Raw genomic sequence first — 22,434 nt, forward strand, 5'->3', positions numbered from 1 at the left:
ATTTTTATGTTTTTATTTTGTTTGTATTTATATTTGCAAAACAAAAGTTGGGCTAAGATACCACAAGATGTATTGTGCTGCAGTATTAAAGGGCCTATATCGCTGTATGTTTTTATACATATATTGTATGATTGGTAGATTCACTACGAAACTTTCACAAAGCAAGAGCTAATAAAAGCACGTCTGTTCAATCGAAAAGTTTAACCTTTTTAACTCAACACTCAAATTGGCCGAACTCGCCGGCATGAGTGAGAGACATGAGTACCAACATAACGCCACAAAAAAATTTAAATTCGAATATACGTAACCTGCGAAAATTCAAAATTGGCGATACTTTTCGAACATACCTCGTATTAGTCAATATTTGCATTTTTCTCAAGGTGTGAAGTGAACTGAAATAACAGCATAAGTACCCTCATGTACAACTATTTATTCCATAATAGATAAAGGTTCTATGGAGCAAATATGTTCGTTTTACAGTTTCGACTTAAAAAATGCTCTCCTGCGAAAAAACAAAATTAGAATTAGGTAAGCACTTTTTCCTTTTCAGCACAGGAATAGCGTTTATGTATGTTTAGTACTTAATTTATAAATGAAATACATAGGTACATATACATATATTGCGTAAGTATTTATAATATATTTTTACACCTTATTAATTTCAACAACCTCAACTGCGATTTCGTTGTCTCAACATACCGTTCAAATAGTTGTAATAGCTGGCAAAGTAAAATAATTAAAGCTGTCAAAAGCAGATGTTTAGAAAAAACTAGCCTGAGAATTTCTGACTTTTTAATGGTTTTTGAATATACTAATAAAGTGGAAGACCAACAAAAGTGAAGAAAGTTGAATAATTGGCGCGTACATTTCTGTTAGGTGTTTGGCCAAGCTCCTTATCCTATTTATGGCATGCGGCTCAATGTTGTTCCACAAATGGAAGGACCTACAGTTTGCAGACAAACTAAACGGCACTATTACAAAGGTTATTGACTCGATGTTTTTCGACCAAAGATGGATAACAGTGGTCAAGGAAAAGATCTAATAAATTTTGCAGAAAATTGAAAGAGCCCTTGAACTTCCCCGTGTGTTCCTGGTAATTTATGTGTCCTCCAAATATAATATACATACATACATTTTAGTTACTAATAAAGTAATAACTCATTAAGATGAGATAAAATAATTGCATTGATGGAAGGTTCCAGTAAATCGACTGTTATGAAAAAATAAATTTGGTGATTTTGGATTTTAATACACACGTCAAATATTTTTAAAATTAGCATAATAAATTGGCTCCATACTAACTTGTCTCCTGCCTTCACGCTCATTTCAAATCGGGTAAAGAAGGCCAGTATTGCCTTCTACTCCTGCAAATCTATGTTCGGTAAAAAATGGGGACTCAAGCCACAGGTCGTGCTGTGGATGTACAACGCAGTGGTTTTGCCAATTTTAACGTATAGATGCCTAGTTTGGTGGGAAGCTCTTCGGAAGGGCTGTAATAACACTAAACTGAGGAAGGTGCAAAGACTGCATGCATTGTCATCACCGGAGCATATAAAACTTGTCCCAGTGTTGCCCTGAATGTCATTTTGCACTTACTTCCCATCGACTTTTCCGTAATTTCCATCGCAGCTCCGAACCTCGAACAAATCTCTCTATCCGCAAACTAGAGTTTGAGCGTCGTACTAGAGCAATCTTTTCAAATACGCAGGATTTGATCGAGGCGAGAATCTGCACCGAAGCTTGAACTTCTGTCTTCACTGACGGTTCCAAGATGGAATCGGGAGTCGGAGTAGGGGTTTTCTCTAAATCAGCCAATTTATCTATCTCCTTTAAACTGCCGAACACTGCTGGTGTTTTCCAAGCAGAAGTCTTTGCGATCCTGCAGGCATGCAAAATGCTCAGGCAACGCGGGAGCGAGGGAGATATTAACATTTTCTCCGAAGGCCAAGCCTTGATTAAGACTCTGACGACGCCATGGGGCAGAACCAAACTAGTAAACTCCTATAAGGAAGAGATCAAATAACTTGGGTGTACAGGTAATATTTCTCTGATCTGGGTTCTAGGATATAGGAACATATGTAGAGGGAAATGATATTGCTGATGAGCTTGCCAGAAAGGGGACTGAATTGGCTTCAAAGACCTCCTACCCGGTCATCGGCATCCCCCTGACAGTTGTTAAAGGGGAACTGCACAAATTATTTCTCACGAAAGCGCAGAAAAGATGAAGCTCCATTTCTTCATGTGCTATTTCGAAACCCTTTGGCCCCAATATGATATACGAAGGACTCAGAATGTCCTTTGGACTCCTCGCCATTCAATTTTCAAACTCGTAGCTGCGTTTACCGGTCACTGAACGATCGGCACACACGCGGGAAAGCTGAGTTACCTTTCAGAGAACGAGACTGTAAAGCATTTTCTCTGTAAATGTCCGGGTTTGGTAGCTATACGACTGGACGCTCCTTTCTTCGACAGCCTGGAGCATATCTGCATGTTAAAGTTCTCATAATGGTATCAAAACGGAGCTTTAGTGCTACTTGAGGAGTACCAGACCGGCACTTCAACCACTTCACCTACCTACCTACCTCACGCTCATTTAAAAAGTTGCATTTTTCTGCTTTTCCTGTTATTTAATTGCAATTAAACTCACCTCTCCTGGTTGAACTAGAATTTCATGCGACTGCCAGGCGTTCATAAACGAAGAAAAATAATCGATGATGCGTTGGCCATGGAAGCAAAACCCAATTAGTGAAAACACGACGATTTTCAAAGGCGAAAGATAAATATAAGTCTGATATCTTGAACGACTGCGCCGAAAAGTGTTCATTATATGTGCTAAAAGGATTGAAAGAAATAATAATGATGGTAATAGTGTCATTTAGAGAGAGTAAATAATATTTAATTAAATAATATATGTATATGTTCTAGAAATTAATGTTTATTTATCAGAGATTTAATTACTGAATAAATAGATACAGAGATACAGAAAAACTATAGACTGGATGCCATCATCAGCTCATAGGAATCAATTGGAATTTACTTACTATCCGTTAAGTCTCTTGCCTATTTTTTCGAAGCTATTTTAACAATTGATTTATGACGATCTTGATCCCCTAATACAAGCTAACGGACATCATTCCCTCTCATCAGTTTGGCTTTCGGCGAAAACACGGACACAGACAACAGCAAACAAAATACAAAAGGTAACAAACAAAACACAAATATTATAGCGTCGCGGTCTAAGGCTTGAGACAGCGTATGGCATCCCGGACTATTGCACAAATTAAAAAAATTCGTCCAACCGACAGTTATATACTTTTGCGATCGAGAGCGAATCGAAATTAACACAGATAAAACCCTCCAAGTAATATACACAAACAGAAAGTATGATCCACAAATATTTACCGAAACGACTCGCGACTTTCACTTGGTAAAAAAACTCTTGTAACTCCAATCTGAAAACATGGCATCGAACTATAGGGAACAGCAAGCAAATCAAACCTTAAAATAATGCAACGACTACAATTAAATATTTTAAGGACTATTACAATCGCAGGATGGAACATAGCCAATGACTACATATATACATAGGGTTAAAATTGGTTAAATTAAATTTATTGAAGACGTCATTCGAGAATGTGGCACAAATCATATTCACAGACTACTAACACACACAAACGAAAAAACGCTGAAAATCCCCCATTCAGAATTGCAAAAACGAAGACTAAAACGAGTAACTCCGCTAGCCCTAGCAGATACTACATCATTAAAATAATATTATCAGTATATTGTATAATTCTTATATTTCAATAATCGTTATAAAAATTATTAAGGGTCGAAATTTGGCAGATGTAATAAATACTACTCCTAAAATAAATAGAATGTGTCGGATACCAATTTTTCGTATATTTAGTTCGTGTAACACTAAAAGTAAAAAGTGAGTGATAGTTTGGGCTTTTGTAACCTCTGAAAAAGTCCACCTTCAAAATATCTATTATAAGTTTACTTTATCTAAAGTAAGGCGTTTTTCAATAGGTGCGCTTCAACTTTTTTCCGATAGGGAGGGTGAACGACGCAATATTTTTTATTTTTCGCTTGTCATTTGTAAACTTCATTAGTATACATTTCATCATGGAACGCTACACACTTGAGCAACGATTGCAAATCGTGCAAATTTTTTATGAAAATAATCGTTCTGTTGCTGCTACTTTAAAAGCATTACGGCCATTTTACGGTCTTCAGTGATGAAGCTCACTTTTGGCTCAATGGCTTTGTCAACAAGCAAAATATGCGTTACTGGGCAGAAAGCAATCCACACGTGATTCATGAGGCACCGTTGCATCCCGAAAAAATCACTGTTTGGTGCGGTTTACATGCCGGCGGCGTAATTGGCCCATATTTTTTCGTTGACGAGAACGATCGCCACGCTACTGTGAATGGAAATCGATACCGCGACATGATAAACGATTATTTTTGGCCGCATTTGAATGGTATGGACTTAGACGACATGTGGTTTCAACAGGACGGGGCCACAAGCCACACAGCACACGCTACAATTGATTTGTTGAAGAGTAAGTTCGATGAGCGCATTATTTCCAGAAATGGACCGATCGAATGGCCGCCGCGCTCGTGTGATTTGACGCCTCTAGACTATTTTCTTTGGGGTTATGTGAAGTCATTGGTCTACAGTAACAAGCCGGCGACGATTTGTGAACTCAGAGCCAATATTGAACGCGAAATTGCTGCAATTTCGGCCGATTTATGCAAAAGAGTGGTCGAAAATTGGGTTCAACGATTGGAGTTCGTAAAACGTGCACGCGGTGGTCATGCAAAAGAAATCGAATTTCATACTTAAATGTATATGTTCAAACTCGATAACAAAAAAAAATTAGTTAAAAAAGGTCAAACCGTTTGTGTTTTATTCAAAAAAAAAGTTGAAGCGCTCTTACTGAAAAACGCTTTATTAATAATGAAGTTTAATTATTAATTAATTTTTGAGCTGTGGCAGACAACATTGTATTGCCACAAATTTGTTATTTTCTACTTTATTTATTTATATATTTAAATAGCATATTTTATAAATTATTGAAATGTAAGGTGCAATATTTATAAACAAATAAATAAATTACAATAGTACTGCACTACTATTAATAATTATAGAGGAGTTTATGACTGGACCTTAATGGAAAGATTTATTCATACTACAGGTATATAAGAATTTTCGGACAACAACCAAATGTTAAAATGAATAATGGGATTCTGAATGGTTTAAAATTGGAAACTAATCAGTGGCATCACAATTACTTTATTTGCCCCACTCTCTTTGCAACGGTAAAGTGAATGTATTTGGTGTTAATAAAAACCATTTTCTTAAATGATTCAGACAAAAGTTCTAACGTGTCTCATAACATATTTACATAGCTACAAATGTACATATGTAAGACACTTAAAGGTCAAACCTACTTTTGACAACATTACTACACACGATCCGGACGACTAGCAAACCTTCATCTTTTATTTCGATTGCAATAAAATCAATTATTGAAAATCTCGCTTTACAATAAAAAAATAAGAGGAATTTTTCACTTTTTTAATTCTATTGGTGAAATTTTCCCGCATATAGGAATCTTTTGTCATTCTACATATAAATGGTTTGATTTTTAATTTAATTTAACTTTGTTTTGAACTCAGAAAAAGTATTTTAGATATTTTTGAGAATTAAGTTTTTCAAAGGTACAAACCCAAACAAGGATATGAAGAAGTATAGTTTTCCCACCAGCGCACTGAAACAAATATTAACGGCAGAGCCATCATCTGTACAGCCAGAGTGGAGGAAAATGTGGGCCATACTGTAAATGCACTAACTTGAGCAAGAATCGCCAAAATACTCATTGTTAAGCAGATAATGGAATGCCAATCCAGATGAATGTCCAGCCTAATGCCTGCAATGTAGGGGAAAGTTCGAAAGTGACTCATAATTAATAGAATGACACTCAAGCAAGCAATATTCAAATATATGATTTATAAATAATTTTCCTCCAAGAACTTACTCAGAATACTCGGTATAAAACAAACCCCATTACAAAGCATTAATGTTCTCACTGAATCCAATTGAGGCATCACGAAAAACACAAATATTGCCATCCCTATGGTATGTAAAATTTCAAAAAATAAGACCTGTAAGCAAAAGCCGGTTGACATTAATACGAATTTTGCATGAAGAAAACTAATTCGCTTACCAACATAAACTCCAACCACGTGGGTGACTTCACGTCCTTGAAAATGCAAATCCGCAAGGAACGAAAAAAGGTTAGGACCTCAGGTGCGGAAAATGCAAGTATCAAAGCCCAAATCCATGTGTATTGCTCCTCTTTTGGCATATTTGCTGTAAACAATCCATCTTTATCTGCAACAAACAGGGGTTATTAAAATTTGACCTAGAAAAATACCTTATACATATATGTACATATAAATATAAACATAGTATGCAAATGTTTTTATAATACACATATAAATATGCTGTGTATGCCATACTTATACTAGAGGTCTGGATGATTTCATAAAGAGTATTCCATGAATCACTCACAAAAATTTCAGCTGGAGTTGATTTACGTCATTGCGAATGAACTTTGAACACAAAGATGTAAATATGCCTTTGAAAATCCGTTTCTTACCCTCCCACTTGTAACAAGGAACAAGCAAACAAATTAGGGTCACATGGACATACCTGTAAGTGATTTTGGTATGAGGTAATAATGGGTGATGGTAATGGGAATTTGGGGATTTAAAACTTCATTATATGAGAACCCTTTTTCCGAACTTACCCTTATTTGTTTAGCAATGACACTCAATAATGCTGAGGTGGAAATGAATTTTAGCGCCATGATATATTCAAAACTAAGCAAAGGAAGAGATATACTATAAAATAAAAAGATATACTATAAAAAACAAAAAAAATGCCAGTTCAAGCTCCTTAGATTCACCTGATGAAGATGGCATTATAAAGGGTGATCAATTTGGAGGTATCGGATTTTAAATTGAAGTGAAACAACGAAAATTATAGTTTAACTGATTGGGCAATCTTTAATATATTTGTGATTTAAAGATAATCCCTTTCAAATGTTTTACAAAAGATGGTGATTGAGCGAAGATGTCCAAGTCTTATAGAGTTAGTGGTGTTGCTCGATGTCGTTTTACGCATTGTTTCACGGGGGTGATGGTAATGGTAAATTTGTCTTCGTGACATATAGCAAATCCTTTCCGTGCTGGCGTGTTAATCTTTTTTTGTTTTTGTGCGTTTTTTTTTTCAAGATTTTATGTTATGAGTATCCAATTGAATTATTGGGGGATTGATTTCACTATAGTTTGATCCTGCAGATAGCGCCGAAATCCGATATATTCTTCCGCGGTGGTACTTAGGGTGCGAGAAATTTTACCACATTGAGCGTGGTTAAGAGGTTCTTTCTGAGAACAATGGCGAGCTAATAAGTTTTCTGTGTGATTTTAGAGGTACTTTTTTTATTGCTCTGAGACGTATGCGTCCAATTTTTGAGCTTTCCTTTCAGATCTTTTACATTGTATGACTATTGTATTTACACTTTTATTCTTATATTGATGAAATTTTTCACACAACTACCAAAATTGATTTGGAAACTAGAACTGCAGTGCCACCTCTAAAAATACCAAAAGTGATTTCAGTACCGTGCCATGGTGAACGGATTTTTAAAGATGTGACCAAGATCAGACCATTTACCGGATCTCAGAAAGGATCAGCTGATGGGCTACGTAAGAGAATTGTGTTGGACGACTGTTTGAATACGTGTGAAACAAGCGGGCAGAATTCTACTGCCGAGTCCCCAGTGATGGGGCAGCCGAAGTTACTCGCACAATTTTATTTTTCACCTTAACTGATGGCCAAACCTGGTAATCTATTATCCTTGCTAACATGCGTATTTCACAGCCCCATCTACATATTCACCATAGTTGTTAGAGATCGTTTTGGCAATAAAAAGCTTAAAAATTAACAAATCGTCGGGCTACGGTAAAATGCAGGCTGAAATTTTAAAATTGTGCCCAGAGTACAAGGCGAAACTCCTGCATCCAATATTCAGCTCTCTGTGGGTGGAAGAGAAGATCCCCGAAGATTGGTTGCAGGGTATTTTAGTTCTTCTCTCAAAGAAAGGTGTCCTTGCACAGTGCAAAAACTACCCCTTAACCATGCTTCTATCCATCGCTCCCAAAGTACTGTCCAGTATGTATACTTTTAACACGCATTGAACCAAAACTTGAGCAATCTCTGAGAAAACAGCAAGCTGGTCGATTATAACATGACGTTTAAGCGTACACCACGGACGTATTTGAGAGGCGCCCAGATCTGGAAGTGTTCCTGAGAAGCTGGCAGCTTTAATCAGAGCACAATATGTGGATTTCAAGCAGAATACTCCACAACGGCGAGCTCTCAGACAACATCACAACTAGTGCCGTGCTCGACAAGGATATTTACTTCCGCCGATCCTCTTTCTTATTGTTATTGACGACATCCTACACAATTCTGTAGATGACAAGAGAAGAGGCATCTACTGGAACTTCACCAAACATCTAGAAGACCTCGACATTTGCTTATTATCAGTAAAGCACTCTGACATGCAAGAAAAACTCGACGTCCTGTACGCCGAGTCGAGTAAATTTGGCCTTAAAATCAACATTGACAAAACTCAAACAACAAATCAATAAAAATGAACACCAAAAATTACAACAATTTTATGCTTTATGAAAAAAAAAAAATGGAACAAGTCGAAAGTTTTACTCAGCTGCGCCAAGCCCGGAACTCATCTGAAATATCTTTCCAAACAAAAATGAGACTATTTACATCAAATATCATCTCAATACTGCTCTATGGAGACCTGGCTTGAAACCGACCATCTAACTAGAAAAATTCAAAGTTTTTTAAACTAATATATTATCTCCGGTGTATTTTCAAGATGTGGCGGCCAAACGTCATCAGCAACGAAGTGTTATATAATACAAGTGTACAACTTGCATATGGCCAACCATATAAAATTACGAAAGTGAAAACTGAAAGTAAGACTACATGAAGAAGATCGCTACAAAAAGAAGTCGACGAATGCAGGAAATCGTAAAACGCTCTAAAATCGCTAGCCAAAAACAGAACCAGGTGAAAATGCTTTATTGAGGCCCTATATTCCAATTAAAGATAAAAGAAATGCTGATGATCTACATATCTGCCACAAACACTGCACCACCCGCTACAAACGAAAAAAGCATTTATGTATTATATCAATATAATATACAATACATATAATAATAGAAATTTGCAAGTGGAAGAACCTACACCTTTACTCTGCCTCCGAACTGCAGATAGTTTTTTATGACGAGCTTTTTTATGCAGAAATTTACTCGGAGGTTTGCCATTGCTTGTCGAGGAATGACCACTATTAGAACAGTGGACTTCAAACCCAGGCTCTACCGAATGATTGTGAAAAACAATCCTAGCTGAAAAAATTAAAAAGCGATATCATATATTATATTAAACTTGGAATGTTGATACGTCATATTCCGGTATTCTCCGTTCAAATATGTATGACAGACTTATGTGAGTAAAACTAATGCGTATTGAATTACATAAGTATGCGCTAAGTAATAACAGCACCTTTAAGTTTGACAATAATACTTGGCAGAAAGACATAATAAAATTAATAGAATTTTTGTTATTTAAAAAAAAATTATTTGCCACGATCTTTTTTCTGAACTTTGTATCATACTTTGGGTCTACCAGACATATGAGTAGCTATTTTTAAGGGAATGCATTTGAAAAGAAAAACACACTGAGGTCCTCACTTCATTCGATTATAACATCTAAAAACGCGTCCACTTTTCAAAATACTCTAAGAGTTTTGTTACAATAGTCCAGTTTTTCGCATAATTTCGCTGAATCTGAAAAATGTATTCGGCAAGCCTGCAGCCACTTCTTTCATGAATGTCCCCCTTGTAGAACGAGTATAAAGAAACTTTGTTTCCGCTTGTAGCTTTGTATTTTGCGCACGTTCTACCCGGCTTGTTTTTTCTCATATTACATTTTAAATGTTTGCTTTTTGTTAAAAAATATTTATATTTTCTTCTTATTTCCTGTTTATTTTTAGGTGTACACTTTGCGTTCAGGAATTTCAAATTTTTGGCACAATACAAGGGGAATTCTACATGTTCAATACAGATGTTTGTACATATTTTTGACAAAACTAAGAAAATACTTTTTAAATCAATTAAAAATCAGCCGATTAATTACAATGCGTTGGAGCAATAACGTTCCTTTAACAAAACTTGGGTAACCAATTAGAATCAATTTATAACCAATTAGTTGTTGTGTGGTGAAATTTCTCACCCAATATTAAAGTGATGTGAGAAACAGAACGGAACTGCAAGTTCCTACTTTTGTTTCGAAGCGTAACCAGAAGTATTCATCTGCATGAGATGCTCTCTGACTTGATGAAGGTAGCAAGATATCGCTCGTGAAGGCCGCTAAAAGCAGGAAGTATATAAGTATGATACTTGCTTTCAACTGCCATTTTCTCATTTCGTAGCATCTTTCATTGTGGCAATATCGTATACGAGTATTGTAGCATCGTCTCGCACTACAAAAAGAATACAAATTTTAAAAAGATTTCGTAATTATTCCCATATTCCCTGATTACATCATTTGAAAGCCGGATTTCCAAAATTTGTTACAACGCCTTTTCCCCCCCTCTTAAAACTACTCAAATTTAGTACAGATGAAGAGCCCATAAACAAGAAATACAATGCAAGTAAAATTTTGAAAAAGGCTTAATTTGGGTGAAAAATGGTAAATTTTGTATCTCGAAAACAGTATTATAAAACGCGCCCAAATTGGTACACGTCTCGCTCCGCAACTCATTTCGATTCAATATAAATATTTTAAGATCGGATAAAAAAACACTTTTTGACTCGACTTTTTATAAATTAAGACTAAAATTTCTTCCGTCAATCTGATGTTACAAGCTATAACTCTCTTTGCATATGAGTTAGTTTGATTTCAAAAATTACCAGCCAACCCATATTAATAATGGTAATGGACTGAATAAATATCTAAAGACGTATTTTTTGGTACTAAATAATTCGCAGAAATTATAATAAAATCAAGAACGAAAATATCCGTTTTCTCCAATTGTTTTAGTTTCACTGGTCCGAACACTGATTCCCAGTCATCGAAACAGATGGCTCTAAAATGGATTGTGGTGTTGGAGCAGGGTTCTATTCTCATAAACTTAAAACTGAAAAATCGGTGCGTCTCCCTAACGCCTGCAGTGTCCAAGTACACGCAATTGGGGAGATAGGGAGGAGAAAAAGATTTTCCATTTCCTCTGTGAATGCTCTGCCCTATGGAAGAAGAGAATGTCAACCCTGGGCAAGCCACTAGAGTCTCGAACAACTGTCTGGCTTAGTCGTCAACCACCTCATAAGGTCCCTGAACTGCACAGGCTGGATATAGTCAGGCGGTAACCAACCAACACTCGTCTTGAAGATATGATCATGATTTTAGCAATACATTGTAGCATTTTTAGTTTTTTGTGACAGGCATAAATAAGACAAGTGTTTTGCGTGTTCGGCAATTTTCTGCTATAGAAAAAAATGTATCAAAGAAGTTGCATCAAATTTTGTGTAAAAAATGGAATTAAGTGCTCAAAAGCACTTGAAATCTTGACAGTGGTATACGGCAAGAGTACTGTGAGTCACGAAAATGTTTACAAGTGGTACAAGCTTTTCACAGAAGGTCGAGAAGACTGGAATGACGACGCTCGCTCTGGACGCCCCAGCACATCAACAACAGAGGAAAATGTTGAGAGTGAAGAAAATTCTTATAGAGAATCGTCGAATCACAATTAGAGAAGTTATGACATCGAAACCAAAGCCCAATCGTTCTAATGGAAGAGTCCAGGAGAGCCAAGACCAAAAAAAACACGCCAAGTTCGATCAAATGTCAAAGTTTTGCTCACTGTTTTCTTCGATTACCAGGGCGTAGTGCATCAGGAGTTCTTACCCCAAGGTCGTACAGTAAATAAAGCGTATTCCCTTGAAGTTATGCGCCGTTTGCGTGAAGCAAGACGAAAAAACGCCCGGAACTGGGAAAAAAATTCATGACTTTTGCATCATGATAATGCGCCTGCCCACTCATCTTTGCTTGTGAGAGATTATTTGGCCAAATACAACACCGTTGATGCCTCAGCCATTGTATTCACTAGATTTTACTCCCTGCGACTTTTTCCTGTGCCCAAAATTAAAGAGACTCATGAAAGAACGGCGTATTGCGACGATTGATGAAATAAAAACTGAATCGCTGAGAGAGCTCAAGGACATAACAAAAAGTGCATATCAGAACTGCTTCAAGGATTGGAAGAAACGCTGGCACAAGTGTATTACATCTGAGGGGGACATAATACATATGTCCTCATACATCCGGTTCAATTCTATTAATATTTCCTTTCTATGGTTAAGAGAATTTTAAAATCATTAAATACGAATTAAATATGTATTAAATAATTTAAATTAATTTGAAAAGGCTACTATGATGTTGGTCATTTCATGCTAGAGGAAGTAGAGGGTTAAGAAATTGCAACGAACTTTTTTTATTTTAATTTATTATTTACATACCCAAAATATTGCAAATCTTCACGTTCGCATTTGGACGGATGTGAGCCACCATTAATACAAACGAGAGTTTCGATATAATAGCAGTTCCCAGAATCACAGTAAAAACAAACATATATGTTAGCAATTTAAATAACTTCAAAAGACAGCCCAGCTTCGCCCAATTCGCAGCCGATCCTGTGGCTCTTCTTGATGGCGGGTCTTGAAAACTGTCCCATAGAGGAGGTTTTTCCTTAGATTTGCTATTTAAACAGGAAATAATTTAAATCGCTGATGCTGATGATTTATTTTTATTCATATTTATACCGATTTTTAATAAAATCATCTTCATTCGACTCTACGGTATGACCATCCATAATTACACACAGCCTCGTTTAATTCTTTTTACTTGATATAAATTGTTAACTAAAAATCGTCTTTCACTTTCCACATACAATTTAAAACTAGTGATTCATTGGTTCTTCATCAATTTTTACCAGATGTATTGATAATATCAAAAACTGATGATATCGAAACATTTAACTGATAAGGGAATCAATATTTGCAGACATGATAAATGATAAGGCCAAGGAATTTCATATATAATTTATATTTTGTATTTGCTACAAAGCTTACTTACTTACGCGTTTCATAATAATGAAACACATTTCTTTCATTTCGGTAGTAGAAAAGATAGTTTAATGGTAGTGTCAGACGTAGCAAATAAAATATTTTCAGAATTGGTTTTGATTTCAAAACGTATTGCTTTATTGAGTGGCCAGCAAAAAGCAGTTTCAGTAAGTTCTTAACGAATAAATTCAATAGCATAACTCCAATTTTCAAACACAAACTCATTTTCGCTTTCAACTGGCTACCACTGAACTAGACAGTTTTTGCTTTTTGAAAAGTGCAAATTTTATATCAACATTTTATTACATGCACCATTAAGAAATTTAAGCAATTGAGCCCAAATTACCATGCAAAAATTCAATTAATAAATATTACAATTGGTAGTTCTTGCTTTAATAATATTTTATTTTTTATTTCAATTTTGTTCCGTGCGCACAAAAACGGATAAACAAAATGTATGCCAATAGTAAACAAAATTGGTAAGCAATCATATAGACTAATCACAAAAATCAAAATTCGGGCCATATTCGCATTAATACATACAGTGGTCACACAATTTATCCGTACACTCACAGTTTATAAACAGATGCACCTGATCCTTAGCACGATGTATACAAACGAACAAAATTTTGATATATTCGTAACGAATAACATATTTATTCAATATTTAAGGAGCAATAGCTTTCAATTTCATTTCTGGAACTTAAGGCAATCACGAAATAAGGCACTATTTTATGCAATAATGAAAAACACGTCGTTGCATACTTTTTACCAATACCTAGCTGCAATTTTCTGCTCAACACTTAATGCTGTCTTTAATGACGCCTTTGGCATTATTTTGTGTTTTGTGATTCTCTTTTCTAAGAGCTTCCAGACATGCTCAATTGGGTTCAGATTCGATAATTGAAGTGAATATTTAAGCTGCTTACAGTGGTAAATAAGTCATTCTTACACGAGATGAGATGAGTGTTTTGGGTCATTGTCTTGTTGGAACAAGAACCCTATAGCATTCAGTCCAAGTTTAACGGCACTATCATGCAAATTATTCTTCAAAATGTTTAAATACAGATGTTTGTCCATTTTATCATCAATAAAAACCATTTTTCCTACTCCAGGTGCAACTATGTACCCCCAAACCATTGCATTTCCCTGTCCATGCTTAACGATAAGAATACGATTTTTTTCATTATGTTCTGTATTTTCTTTTCGCCAAACTTTTGGAGACCCATCTGATACGGAAACATTAAAATTTCGACTTATCACTGAACATAACGTTTATAACGTCATTTATAGCGTTTGGCGAACTCCAATCTCTTCTTTCTGTTAATATCTGAAATGTAGGGCTTGCGGCGTGCCACCTGGCTATGATAACCAGCGTTTTGCAGACAATTACGCACTGTTTATGGGTTTACTTTTTTATGCAAAGACTCTAGAATATTTCGGCTTAGTATCGTGGAGGTTATTTTGAGACTTTGCGCGACTGATGCTTCTATGTTGCGTTGAGCACGTGAAGTCAATATTTTAGCCGTAGTATTAACGTAATTAGCAATAACACTTTGCACCGTATTATGCGATTTGCCAATTGTTTGTCGATTTCGCGCAAAGACTTGTTTTCCATGTAAAATTTAATAACAGTTTTACGCATTTCTAAAGGCAAATCCGCACTTCGTCCCTTTTTGCTACTTTCAATGGAGATATTACGCGCAACTAAAACTAAATCAGTGAGAAAAACTAAATAAAAACCTATATTATTTCGTTCTCAGCAATATTAGTAAAAACACAAACGATTTTTACTGTTAATTTTGTAGCAACAATATCATGAACGGAAGTTTTGTTTGCGGCAATTGATCAGGAATGTAACATTCTTTACGAGCAAAGTCTTATTTTTATTTGGCTTTAACTTATTCTGTTTGTTTTTTATTTATTTTATATTTCTATTTGTTTTTATTTATTCTGTTTGTTGTTTTACACATTTGTTTTCATTACGAATGTTATATGTAAGCATTCAAGAATTGTATATTTTTTATTCAAAAAATATTTATATATATTAATATTTTTTTTTTTTTTTGTACAATAGTATTATATATTTTGTAACAAACGGTGAGCAGTCAATTCAAAATGTAGTTTAAAATCATATTAATTAGCTTATTTATTTATTTTCGTATTTGCTGTGAAGGCTCTGGTATAAAGATCTCGAATACAATTGAAAAAGCAGAACGTTTAAGTAATAATACGTTCACATATAAGTAGATGATCTACTTTTTCGTGCTTAACTCCCAATCCGTAATTAAAAAGCGAGATTTCCCACACAAAATTTCTCTCCCAAAATCTGAGATTATAAAATAATCCTACATAATAATCATAATTTTTGGCATACAACCCTGTGTTTTCTGTGAATAGATCATTATTTTTACGCGTGTAAAGAAAAACGTCAAAGTAAAAACTTAATAAAATGGATACCGGCAAAGAAAACTTGTTTGTAGACATAATTCTAATAAAATTTTTGTTAGGTATTATTAACAATGCATTCATATAACAGAAAAAAAGCGTTCCTCTTATCTGTACTATAAAGGTGAATGTCTGTACGTTGTCCGCGCAGCACTACGAAACGACAACACCAAATGACGTAAAAATTTTTATACATTCATATTTTCACCCAATGAAGGTTATAGGCATGTTTTTATGATGGATCTCCCTTCCCACAACCCCCAGGCCACGCCACCACTCTCATTCATCACTAATAATCGAATATTTGCTTATTTAATCTAAAAAATCTTAGTTTTTCCTATTTCCCACTATTTATAGCACACTCTAGACTTCATAATCCGCATAAGCTGTTCAACTATGACCCAAATGCAAAGTTCACAAACGGTTTGAGATAGAAAATTAATAAAAATAATTTTGCTTGATATTTTTCTGATTGGTTGTTTTGATTTTATTCAACGAGGCATAGCAACGGATGCCGGGTATTGTAATACTATGTATACTATTAATAAAAAAATATTTTCTATGAAATTATAGTTTGTAATTCTTTTATATATATTACATATCCTAAATCCTTCAAAATAACTCCTACGGAAGCGGGGCCGCGCGTTAAAGCTAATTACTTATAAAATGTAATATCGAATTTCGAATACGTATTACTGCCATAATTTTTTTAAACCTCAGTAAACGTCGTTTACAGATTTCCTCCAACTGTTTATTATTAGCAGCCAATTGAGCATTTAAATTAGCTTTCCTTCGCCTTGTATAATTGAGTACAGAAGGTGGCATCTTCTAAAAACAGTTGCTTTATTTTTCGAGATTTTGGCACATCATTTGTTCGTTCTAAAATGGAATATGCATTCTTCATCGGGGGACCTTATCTTGCTTGTCACATAGCTCAAATTTACCGTATCCAAAAAGTGTTTATTGGCTTTGCTCCACGTTCCCTTCATTTTCATGAGCCCATACCCTCATACTATTCTAGATGCCTGCTTATCAATTTGAAATCTAAGCCGTCTCTACGATCTATTTTGTCTATATTTTTCGTTTTTAATATTATTCAAGGTTTCGTGGATTGCCCCTCTGGGGCGAATACTCCAAATTATAATTTAGATTTTCCTCATAATGGTTTTATAAGACCCCTGTATGTAGGAGCTCCTCCTCCTATTTGTGGCGTGCGTCTTAACGACTCCGAACGGCAGATATTTTTCATGAGAATCTTTTTCATGGCAGACCAAGCCATTGGGTTACGACGGCCGCCATTGGGCATATAGAGCTCACACTTACCAACGTATCGTAGTCCCTTTCCGCTGCCCGTAGGACATACAAAATTGAGCAAAACTTATCTCATAGAAAACAACTGCGTTATTTTAGTTACCTATTTACACACTACGTCGGTTTGTGTGTGTTTGTGTTTGGTTGTACGACACAATGTTCCCATTGATATTTTTGCATTCACACTTCCTCGTTCTCAGTTACAGTTTTTCATTGTATAATAAACCGAAGCCAAAAACCAACAAATGCAAATAGTTCATTTATCTATAATTAACATAACAACATAAGTTATTTTAATAAAAATTAAAATTTGTCTAAGTTTATTTTATAAATGATTTCGAAATGTACTGTTTGACAACAATGTGTGGTGAGAGAGTAATCAGCTGCTCCGATATTGCGGAAACTATCCGAAATCCTATAATAAAATCTACGATACTACGGAACGGAAGGATGGTAAGAACTTATTTGCATAGGGCTCTTATTAGTTTCATCGTGTCAGCTGACACGGGCCTGCGTTTACGTTGGTGACTGTGAGCACCATGGGCACTATGAGCACCATTAAATACAAGGTACCAAAATATCGATGTGGCTCCATTCGATACTTTCGATGTTTAAAAAGAAAGAAATTCATACTACCGATAGTATCATTGAAATTTGTATACTTCAATGTTTCTTTTCAAATTGGTTCAAATATAAAAAGAAGAGATTCACAGAAAACATAATACTAAAAAAACTTAAAACTAATACTTAAACACACCACTTATGATTGGGCTAGTTTTGCTGATTATTCCATGGACGGTGCCGAGATACAAAGATAGTTTTTTCTCGCATTTGTTGGGAACAATCAAGAACTAACCCGTGCCAGGAACGGCAAGAACCAATGAAAGCTGAACTCTTTAAAATTGTATTACCCGTAAATTTTATGCATTTCGCTTACCATAATTTTAGTTCTCAAGCGAGTAGTTTTGCTCCAGAACAAGTCATGCAAATGTTTCTAACGATGGTAGCGTAAACAAGTACAAAATTCGATAAATCGCTAGTGCCATCGATTTCTTACCAGCTCTAATAATCCATAATGGGGACACAAAATAGAGGCTGTAAACAAATGTTCACAATTTCAAACATGACTGAATTAGTTCGAGGTGAAGCGTCTGAATCGGATGAAGAAACACATGTAAAAGTAATGATGTGTACGTAGATATTTATATTTTATTGGTCATTGTTTTTTTTTTTTTTTTTTGATGGTAGAGAACAAATATATTTGCTTCAGAAGTTGCTGGCGAAGCAACTGAGTCAGATGAAGGTAAATCAAAGTCTAAATTTTGCAAGTACATACAATTTGATATGAATTTCCCGCAGATCTATATGAGAAAAAGATCCCAGCACTTTACAGCGAAAATATCCTGGCTGAATCACGTTATAAGAATAATTTATTGCAACGAAAATTAAGTGTGTGCCTTCTCTAATACTTGTTCCGCCTTGATTTCATTTACAATCCTCTATTCTAGTTGAAAACAACATAGCAATATACAAAAATATGTCAACGTTCGTGAAAGGCTTTGTAACGACTGCATCTAAACAACTACTAAGTACGGAGCAACTGCTAATGAAGTCACAGGTAAAAAGTTTTTGATCGGGCGGTATTAGAACACAATTTCCTCGAACAAAATGGAAGCTTCGACAGCTTTGTGCATATAGGCTTAAAAAGCTTTGTATTTTGGACAACTGTTCATTTCTCGTTTTTAAAGCAGGGGCATGTAAAATTGTGGCCTGACATTCAAGTTAAATATTCTCTCATTTAACAGTGGATATACAGTAAGTGCTTAGTAAATGATTAACGTTGCGACATAGAAAATTGATATTCATAAATATATTGAAGTAAGACGTAATGCAATCCAAACCGAATGGATTAATGCATTCGGAAATGTTCAGGTTCGTCTGTGGGCATTAAATATTAGATGATAGATTTTTTTGCACAACCTCTTTAAAGTTGGGAATAAACTTTGTTCATTTGATATACTTTTATTCAACATTGAAGGTACTCAAGAGAATCAACATTGCAAATATACTTATTTCTATTTTCTGCTGCGGATGATCTCAAACCAAATGTAATACTATCCTAAGTATTTAGGAAGGCGCCGGTTTGCCTCTTACTTTAAATTAATTAGCTAATCTCGCAGACGAATGATCTGATTTTAAATTTTTTATATTTATATAAAGTTTAAGCCTTATGAAAATTACTCCGTTACTTTTCTTATAATGTTGCATTCGATTTGCCTTGCGCCAGAATAGGCTTCTTTTTCCTAAATAGCGTACTTTATATATAAAGTAACGGTTTTCAGAATGCGCTGAATTATGTTAAAACCCATTATCGGCCGTAGTGAATCTCTGGGCCAAAGATTTTTTAGTTACATATGTCTGTTTGAGTAATTTATATATTTTTATTTCAGGTAACCTTGCAGTCAGTATTAAGTTCGTTAAAAAACTCTCAGATGAATATAAAGCAGCTGCATGAAAAAAATTCTAATGTTTTCACTACAAACTTTTTAACGAATATTAACCTCTAATTTTGTACAGAAAAATAAAAATAAAATTATTAATTTGTATGTGAATTTATTTTCAATCTTCTGTATCTGAAGCTGGAGCATATATCTGACTACCCATTGAAGGTTCCACTGGTACGTAAGTGGAATGAAAACAACGAGAAAATATAGTACGCAAATTCGCCCTTTCTTGGCGCTTTGGAGACTCTGGAATGCAATCTACATCGTCACCGCTTATTGGCCTCAGCATATTAGTTATATCCGTTTCACATCCAGTTGAAGCATAATTTTGTTGGCGATGTGTTGTCTGCGATCGGTCTGATTCCCCAGATACTGATGGCAGTAAAACCATACTCGCATCGGACCCGGATATGGCCGTTATCGGTTGACCTTGGTTTCGAGGAATAGCCACAAAGGAAGAAAAACTATCCTTATTACTATGTCTTTCGAAATTAAATAAGGATGAGCTATTGCTTAGTGTTGATTCTTCTGCAATGCACTTCTGTAAATCTTGTTTAAGACTTTTAGATTGACTAATTGCCTTTGTATTTACCAGTCTCCGCTTGTGAACTTTTTTCATTGTGTTATCTTGGACGTCTGTTTCTTGACAACTATCAGTAAAGCTTATTTCTTCCGGTGACAAAGTTGACATGATAAGTAGGCAGTGAATTTCATCTCTGTATGTTATGCCCATAAACACGGGACTGTTATAAACATATATTACATATTATGAATCGGCATCTACAAAAAAGGAAATAAACTTACCTACCGGCCTCGGTGAATTGAAGACATACATTTTCGTTTAATGCCTCAGCAAATATTAAAAAAGCTCTAAATTCTTTCAAGCAAAATGTTATAGATGTTTCCTTTCCTATCTTGTAATCTTCGAACTCTTCGGCACTATATAAAAAATTATCGTTTAATAGAGCAAATTATTTACTGTGTGGTAAGCAAATTTTGAAAATATTTACTTTAATTGTAACTGAGATCGCATAAATTTCTCATTAACTCTTGATCCCTCCACATAGTTTTTGATACTGATTTTTTTAATTTGTGCTTCTAGCGTGATCTCTTCCTCTGCTGGATTGAAGTTATTTGATATTTCAGTGAAGATCTTATGTGACCCACGAATACTAAAATACGCAATTGTAATCACAGTATATTTTCAGAACGGTTCAATTAACTTAACATACTTGTTGCATGTGCTTTCAGGTGCCATTTCTGCTGTTATATTCTCCTCCTCATCGACCGATATAAAAGTATTCTTAAGTGTTTCATGTTGGCACTTTAGCTGTATTTGAAACTTTGCATTGTCGCTTAAATACGTCATATCACAACGTTCTACCTAGAATATAAAATGTTAGTTATAGAACTTGAGTAGCAAATCTGAAAATCTAAATATGGTAACAAAAATGCTTAACTGTAGAAGAAATTAGCATATACAGCATAAAAACAGTTTTAATTTTCAATTTGCTGACGTCGGTACGAGCAAACAATAATAGCCCATTACAGTGGGAGCATGGAGCAGTTGGAAATAATTAGGATACCCTCAGAATAAGGCCAAACAATTATTCTAATCTTATCTACTCTTAAGGAAAAATTTGGATTTTATGAGGTAAGAGTTTTTTCAGCACGAATTGGTGGCTATTATTATTCCTTCCAATTGACATATTTGTTATTGTCGGTGCACTGCTGTGTTGTAACGTAAATATTCCCCCATAAATGTTTGAGCAAATATTTGTCATCGAGTTCATCTAACGGTATTGCGCCATAGGGAGAGGGGTGTTAGGCGAGTTGGTTTGAGTGGATATGTGAAAAGTAGGTTAGTACCGCTCGAAGACTCTGCACATATAGACATGCGTTTGAAATGTCGAGGTCTTGATGTTCGAACTACAACAATTGTGACAGTTCGGAATTGATTAACTGTGTGCCTAGTATCATCAGCTTCTACCGTGTACAAGCTACGTGACAGAAGTGCACTCGGTGGTTCGTTAATGCCTGCTTAGGATTGGATTTTATTAGAAAACTCTTTCTGCGTATATGTCTCATGCCCACACTGGGCATCGACATCGAACTCGGAACAAACCAATTTGTTACTAGGTACAAATCAACTCAGCTTGTTGGAAATCATTAAACATTCTCGAAAAAATTGTCCTCGATGCTTATGGAAACTTATATTTAAAAAACGCACGTACACACAGAGTTACACACCTGCTTCGTGCTGCGGAACACAGTAAGGCAAGCCCTCATGTCAAGTTTACAATAGCTTTCTTCATTTAGGATAACCTCGTAGCAGTCGAAGAAGCTTCTACTGAAACGGTATGTCCCAACTGCAGATTTCGTTGAATTCAAAGTACGTAATTGCATTCCATCTTTATTGGCCTCCACGAACAAATCGCCGCCAAACTTTGAAAGTGATTGCACCGCTTTAGCAAAGACTGTGGGAAATACTCGATATTAAAATAGGAATACTCAATTTAATCTTATAACCTTTTGTGCTTCCATCATCTAATGTGCATTTCATTTGTTAACAAAATTGCCAAACCGTTCTGCAGGAAAGTAATAATGCTTAAGTAAATTAGAGTAAAAAGTCGATACTTTTTTGTAATTTCCGATAATCAGCCCATAGCTGTTCATTCTCCTGTCAAATTATTCGATCGTTCAGCAATTGTCATTCATTTGATACTTTTCAAGATGTCACGAAATTTTATATTCAATCCTTCATCTTATATGAATTTCGCGCGGAAAATAATTCACGAGGATTTTTTCTATACGCCCGAAATGAAAATACGTATTGCGAATTTCGTCTGAAATAAATTTTACTTCGAATTACTCGAACATAATA

At 35.2% G+C, this 22,434-nt stretch overlaps 3 protein-coding genes across 5 annotated transcripts in view; 1 reads left to right on the top strand and 2 right to left on the bottom strand.

The window, feature by feature from the left end:
- The window catches only part of LOC128860788 (chitin synthase chs-2), a 42,618-nt gene extending 29,518 nt beyond the window's left edge, over nucleotides 1-13,100 (bottom strand). The window contains exons 1-6 of the mRNA XM_054098533.1: nucleotides 12,985-13,100; nucleotides 12,682-12,920; nucleotides 6,237-6,403; nucleotides 6,048-6,174; nucleotides 5,739-5,939; nucleotides 2,648-2,832 (exon numbers count right to left, since the gene is read on the bottom strand). Of these exons, the coding sequence (XP_053954508.1) occupies nucleotides 2,648-2,832; nucleotides 5,739-5,939; nucleotides 6,048-6,174; nucleotides 6,237-6,403; nucleotides 12,682-12,920; nucleotides 12,985-13,034 (969 nt within the window). The 5' untranslated portion in view covers nucleotides 13,035-13,100. The remainder of the gene's footprint in view (nucleotides 1-2,647; nucleotides 2,833-5,738; nucleotides 5,940-6,047; nucleotides 6,175-6,236; nucleotides 6,404-12,681; nucleotides 12,921-12,984) is intronic.
- A 4,643-nt stretch (nucleotides 13,101-17,743) lies between these two features.
- Nucleotides 17,744-19,652, top strand: LOC128860790 (biogenesis of lysosome-related organelles complex 1 subunit 3). 2 transcript variants are annotated; one of them, XM_054098537.1, is made up of 5 exons: nucleotides 17,744-18,220; nucleotides 18,295-18,349; nucleotides 18,406-18,495; nucleotides 18,555-18,664; nucleotides 19,497-19,652. In XM_054098537.1, exons 1-5 carry the CDS (start codon nucleotides 18,122-18,124, stop codon nucleotides 19,611-19,613), a joined length of 471 nt encoding a protein of 156 aa, XP_053954512.1. In that variant the 5' UTR covers nucleotides 17,744-18,121; the 3' UTR covers nucleotides 19,614-19,652. The 2 variants fall into 2 exon arrangements, with proteins under 2 accessions (XP_053954512.1, XP_053954511.1); XM_054098536.1 differs by having other exon boundaries at nucleotides 17,751-18,226.
- LOC128860789 (cell cycle checkpoint control protein RAD9A) lies at nucleotides 19,466-22,188 on the bottom strand. Of its 2 annotated transcripts, XM_054098535.1 has the most exons (7): nucleotides 22,080-22,188; nucleotides 21,801-22,027; nucleotides 20,783-20,934; nucleotides 20,561-20,722; nucleotides 20,355-20,489; nucleotides 20,143-20,293; nucleotides 19,466-20,091 (listed from the first exon to the last, which is right to left on the bottom strand). In XM_054098535.1, exons 1-7 carry the CDS (start codon nucleotides 22,111-22,113, stop codon nucleotides 19,666-19,668), a joined length of 1,287 nt encoding a protein of 428 aa, XP_053954510.1. In that variant the 5' UTR covers nucleotides 22,114-22,188; the 3' UTR covers nucleotides 19,466-19,665. The 2 variants fall into 2 exon arrangements, with proteins under 2 accessions (XP_053954510.1, XP_053954509.1); XM_054098534.1 differs by having other exon boundaries at nucleotides 19,466-20,293.
- Nucleotides 22,189-22,434: the final 246 nt, after the last annotated feature.

The sequence above is a fragment of the Anastrepha ludens genome, chromosome 4 (genome assembly GCF_028408465.1).
Source record: "Anastrepha ludens isolate Willacy chromosome 4, idAnaLude1.1, whole genome shotgun sequence".
NCBI classification, from domain to species: Eukaryota; Metazoa; Arthropoda; class Insecta; order Diptera; family Tephritidae; genus Anastrepha; species Anastrepha ludens.

Bases quoted from the DNA above. Each gene is read 5' to 3' on its own strand.
- LOC128860790 (XM_054098536.1), top strand. From the start codon at position 18,122: ATGGGGACACAAAATAGAGGCTGTAAACAAATGTTCACAATTTCAAAC. The intron at 18,227-18,294 runs GTAATGATGTGT...TTTTGATGGTAG, and splicing joins ATGAAGAAACACATGTAAAA to AGAACAAATATATTTGCTTC. The intron at 18,665-19,496 runs GTAAAAAGTTTT...TTTTTATTTCAG, and splicing joins AACTGCTAATGAAGTCACAG to GTAACCTTGCAGTCAGTATT.
- LOC128860789 (XM_054098534.1), bottom strand. From the start codon at position 22,113: ATGAAATGCACATTAGATGATGGAAGCACAAAAG. The intron at 20,723-20,782 runs GTATGTTAAGTT...TGCGTATTTTAG, and splicing joins CCTGAAAGCACATGCAACAA to TATTCGTGGGTCACATAAGA. The intron at 20,294-20,354 runs GTAAGTTTATTT...TGTTTATAACAG, and splicing joins CAATTCACCGAGGCCGGTAG to TCCCGTGTTTATGGGCATAA.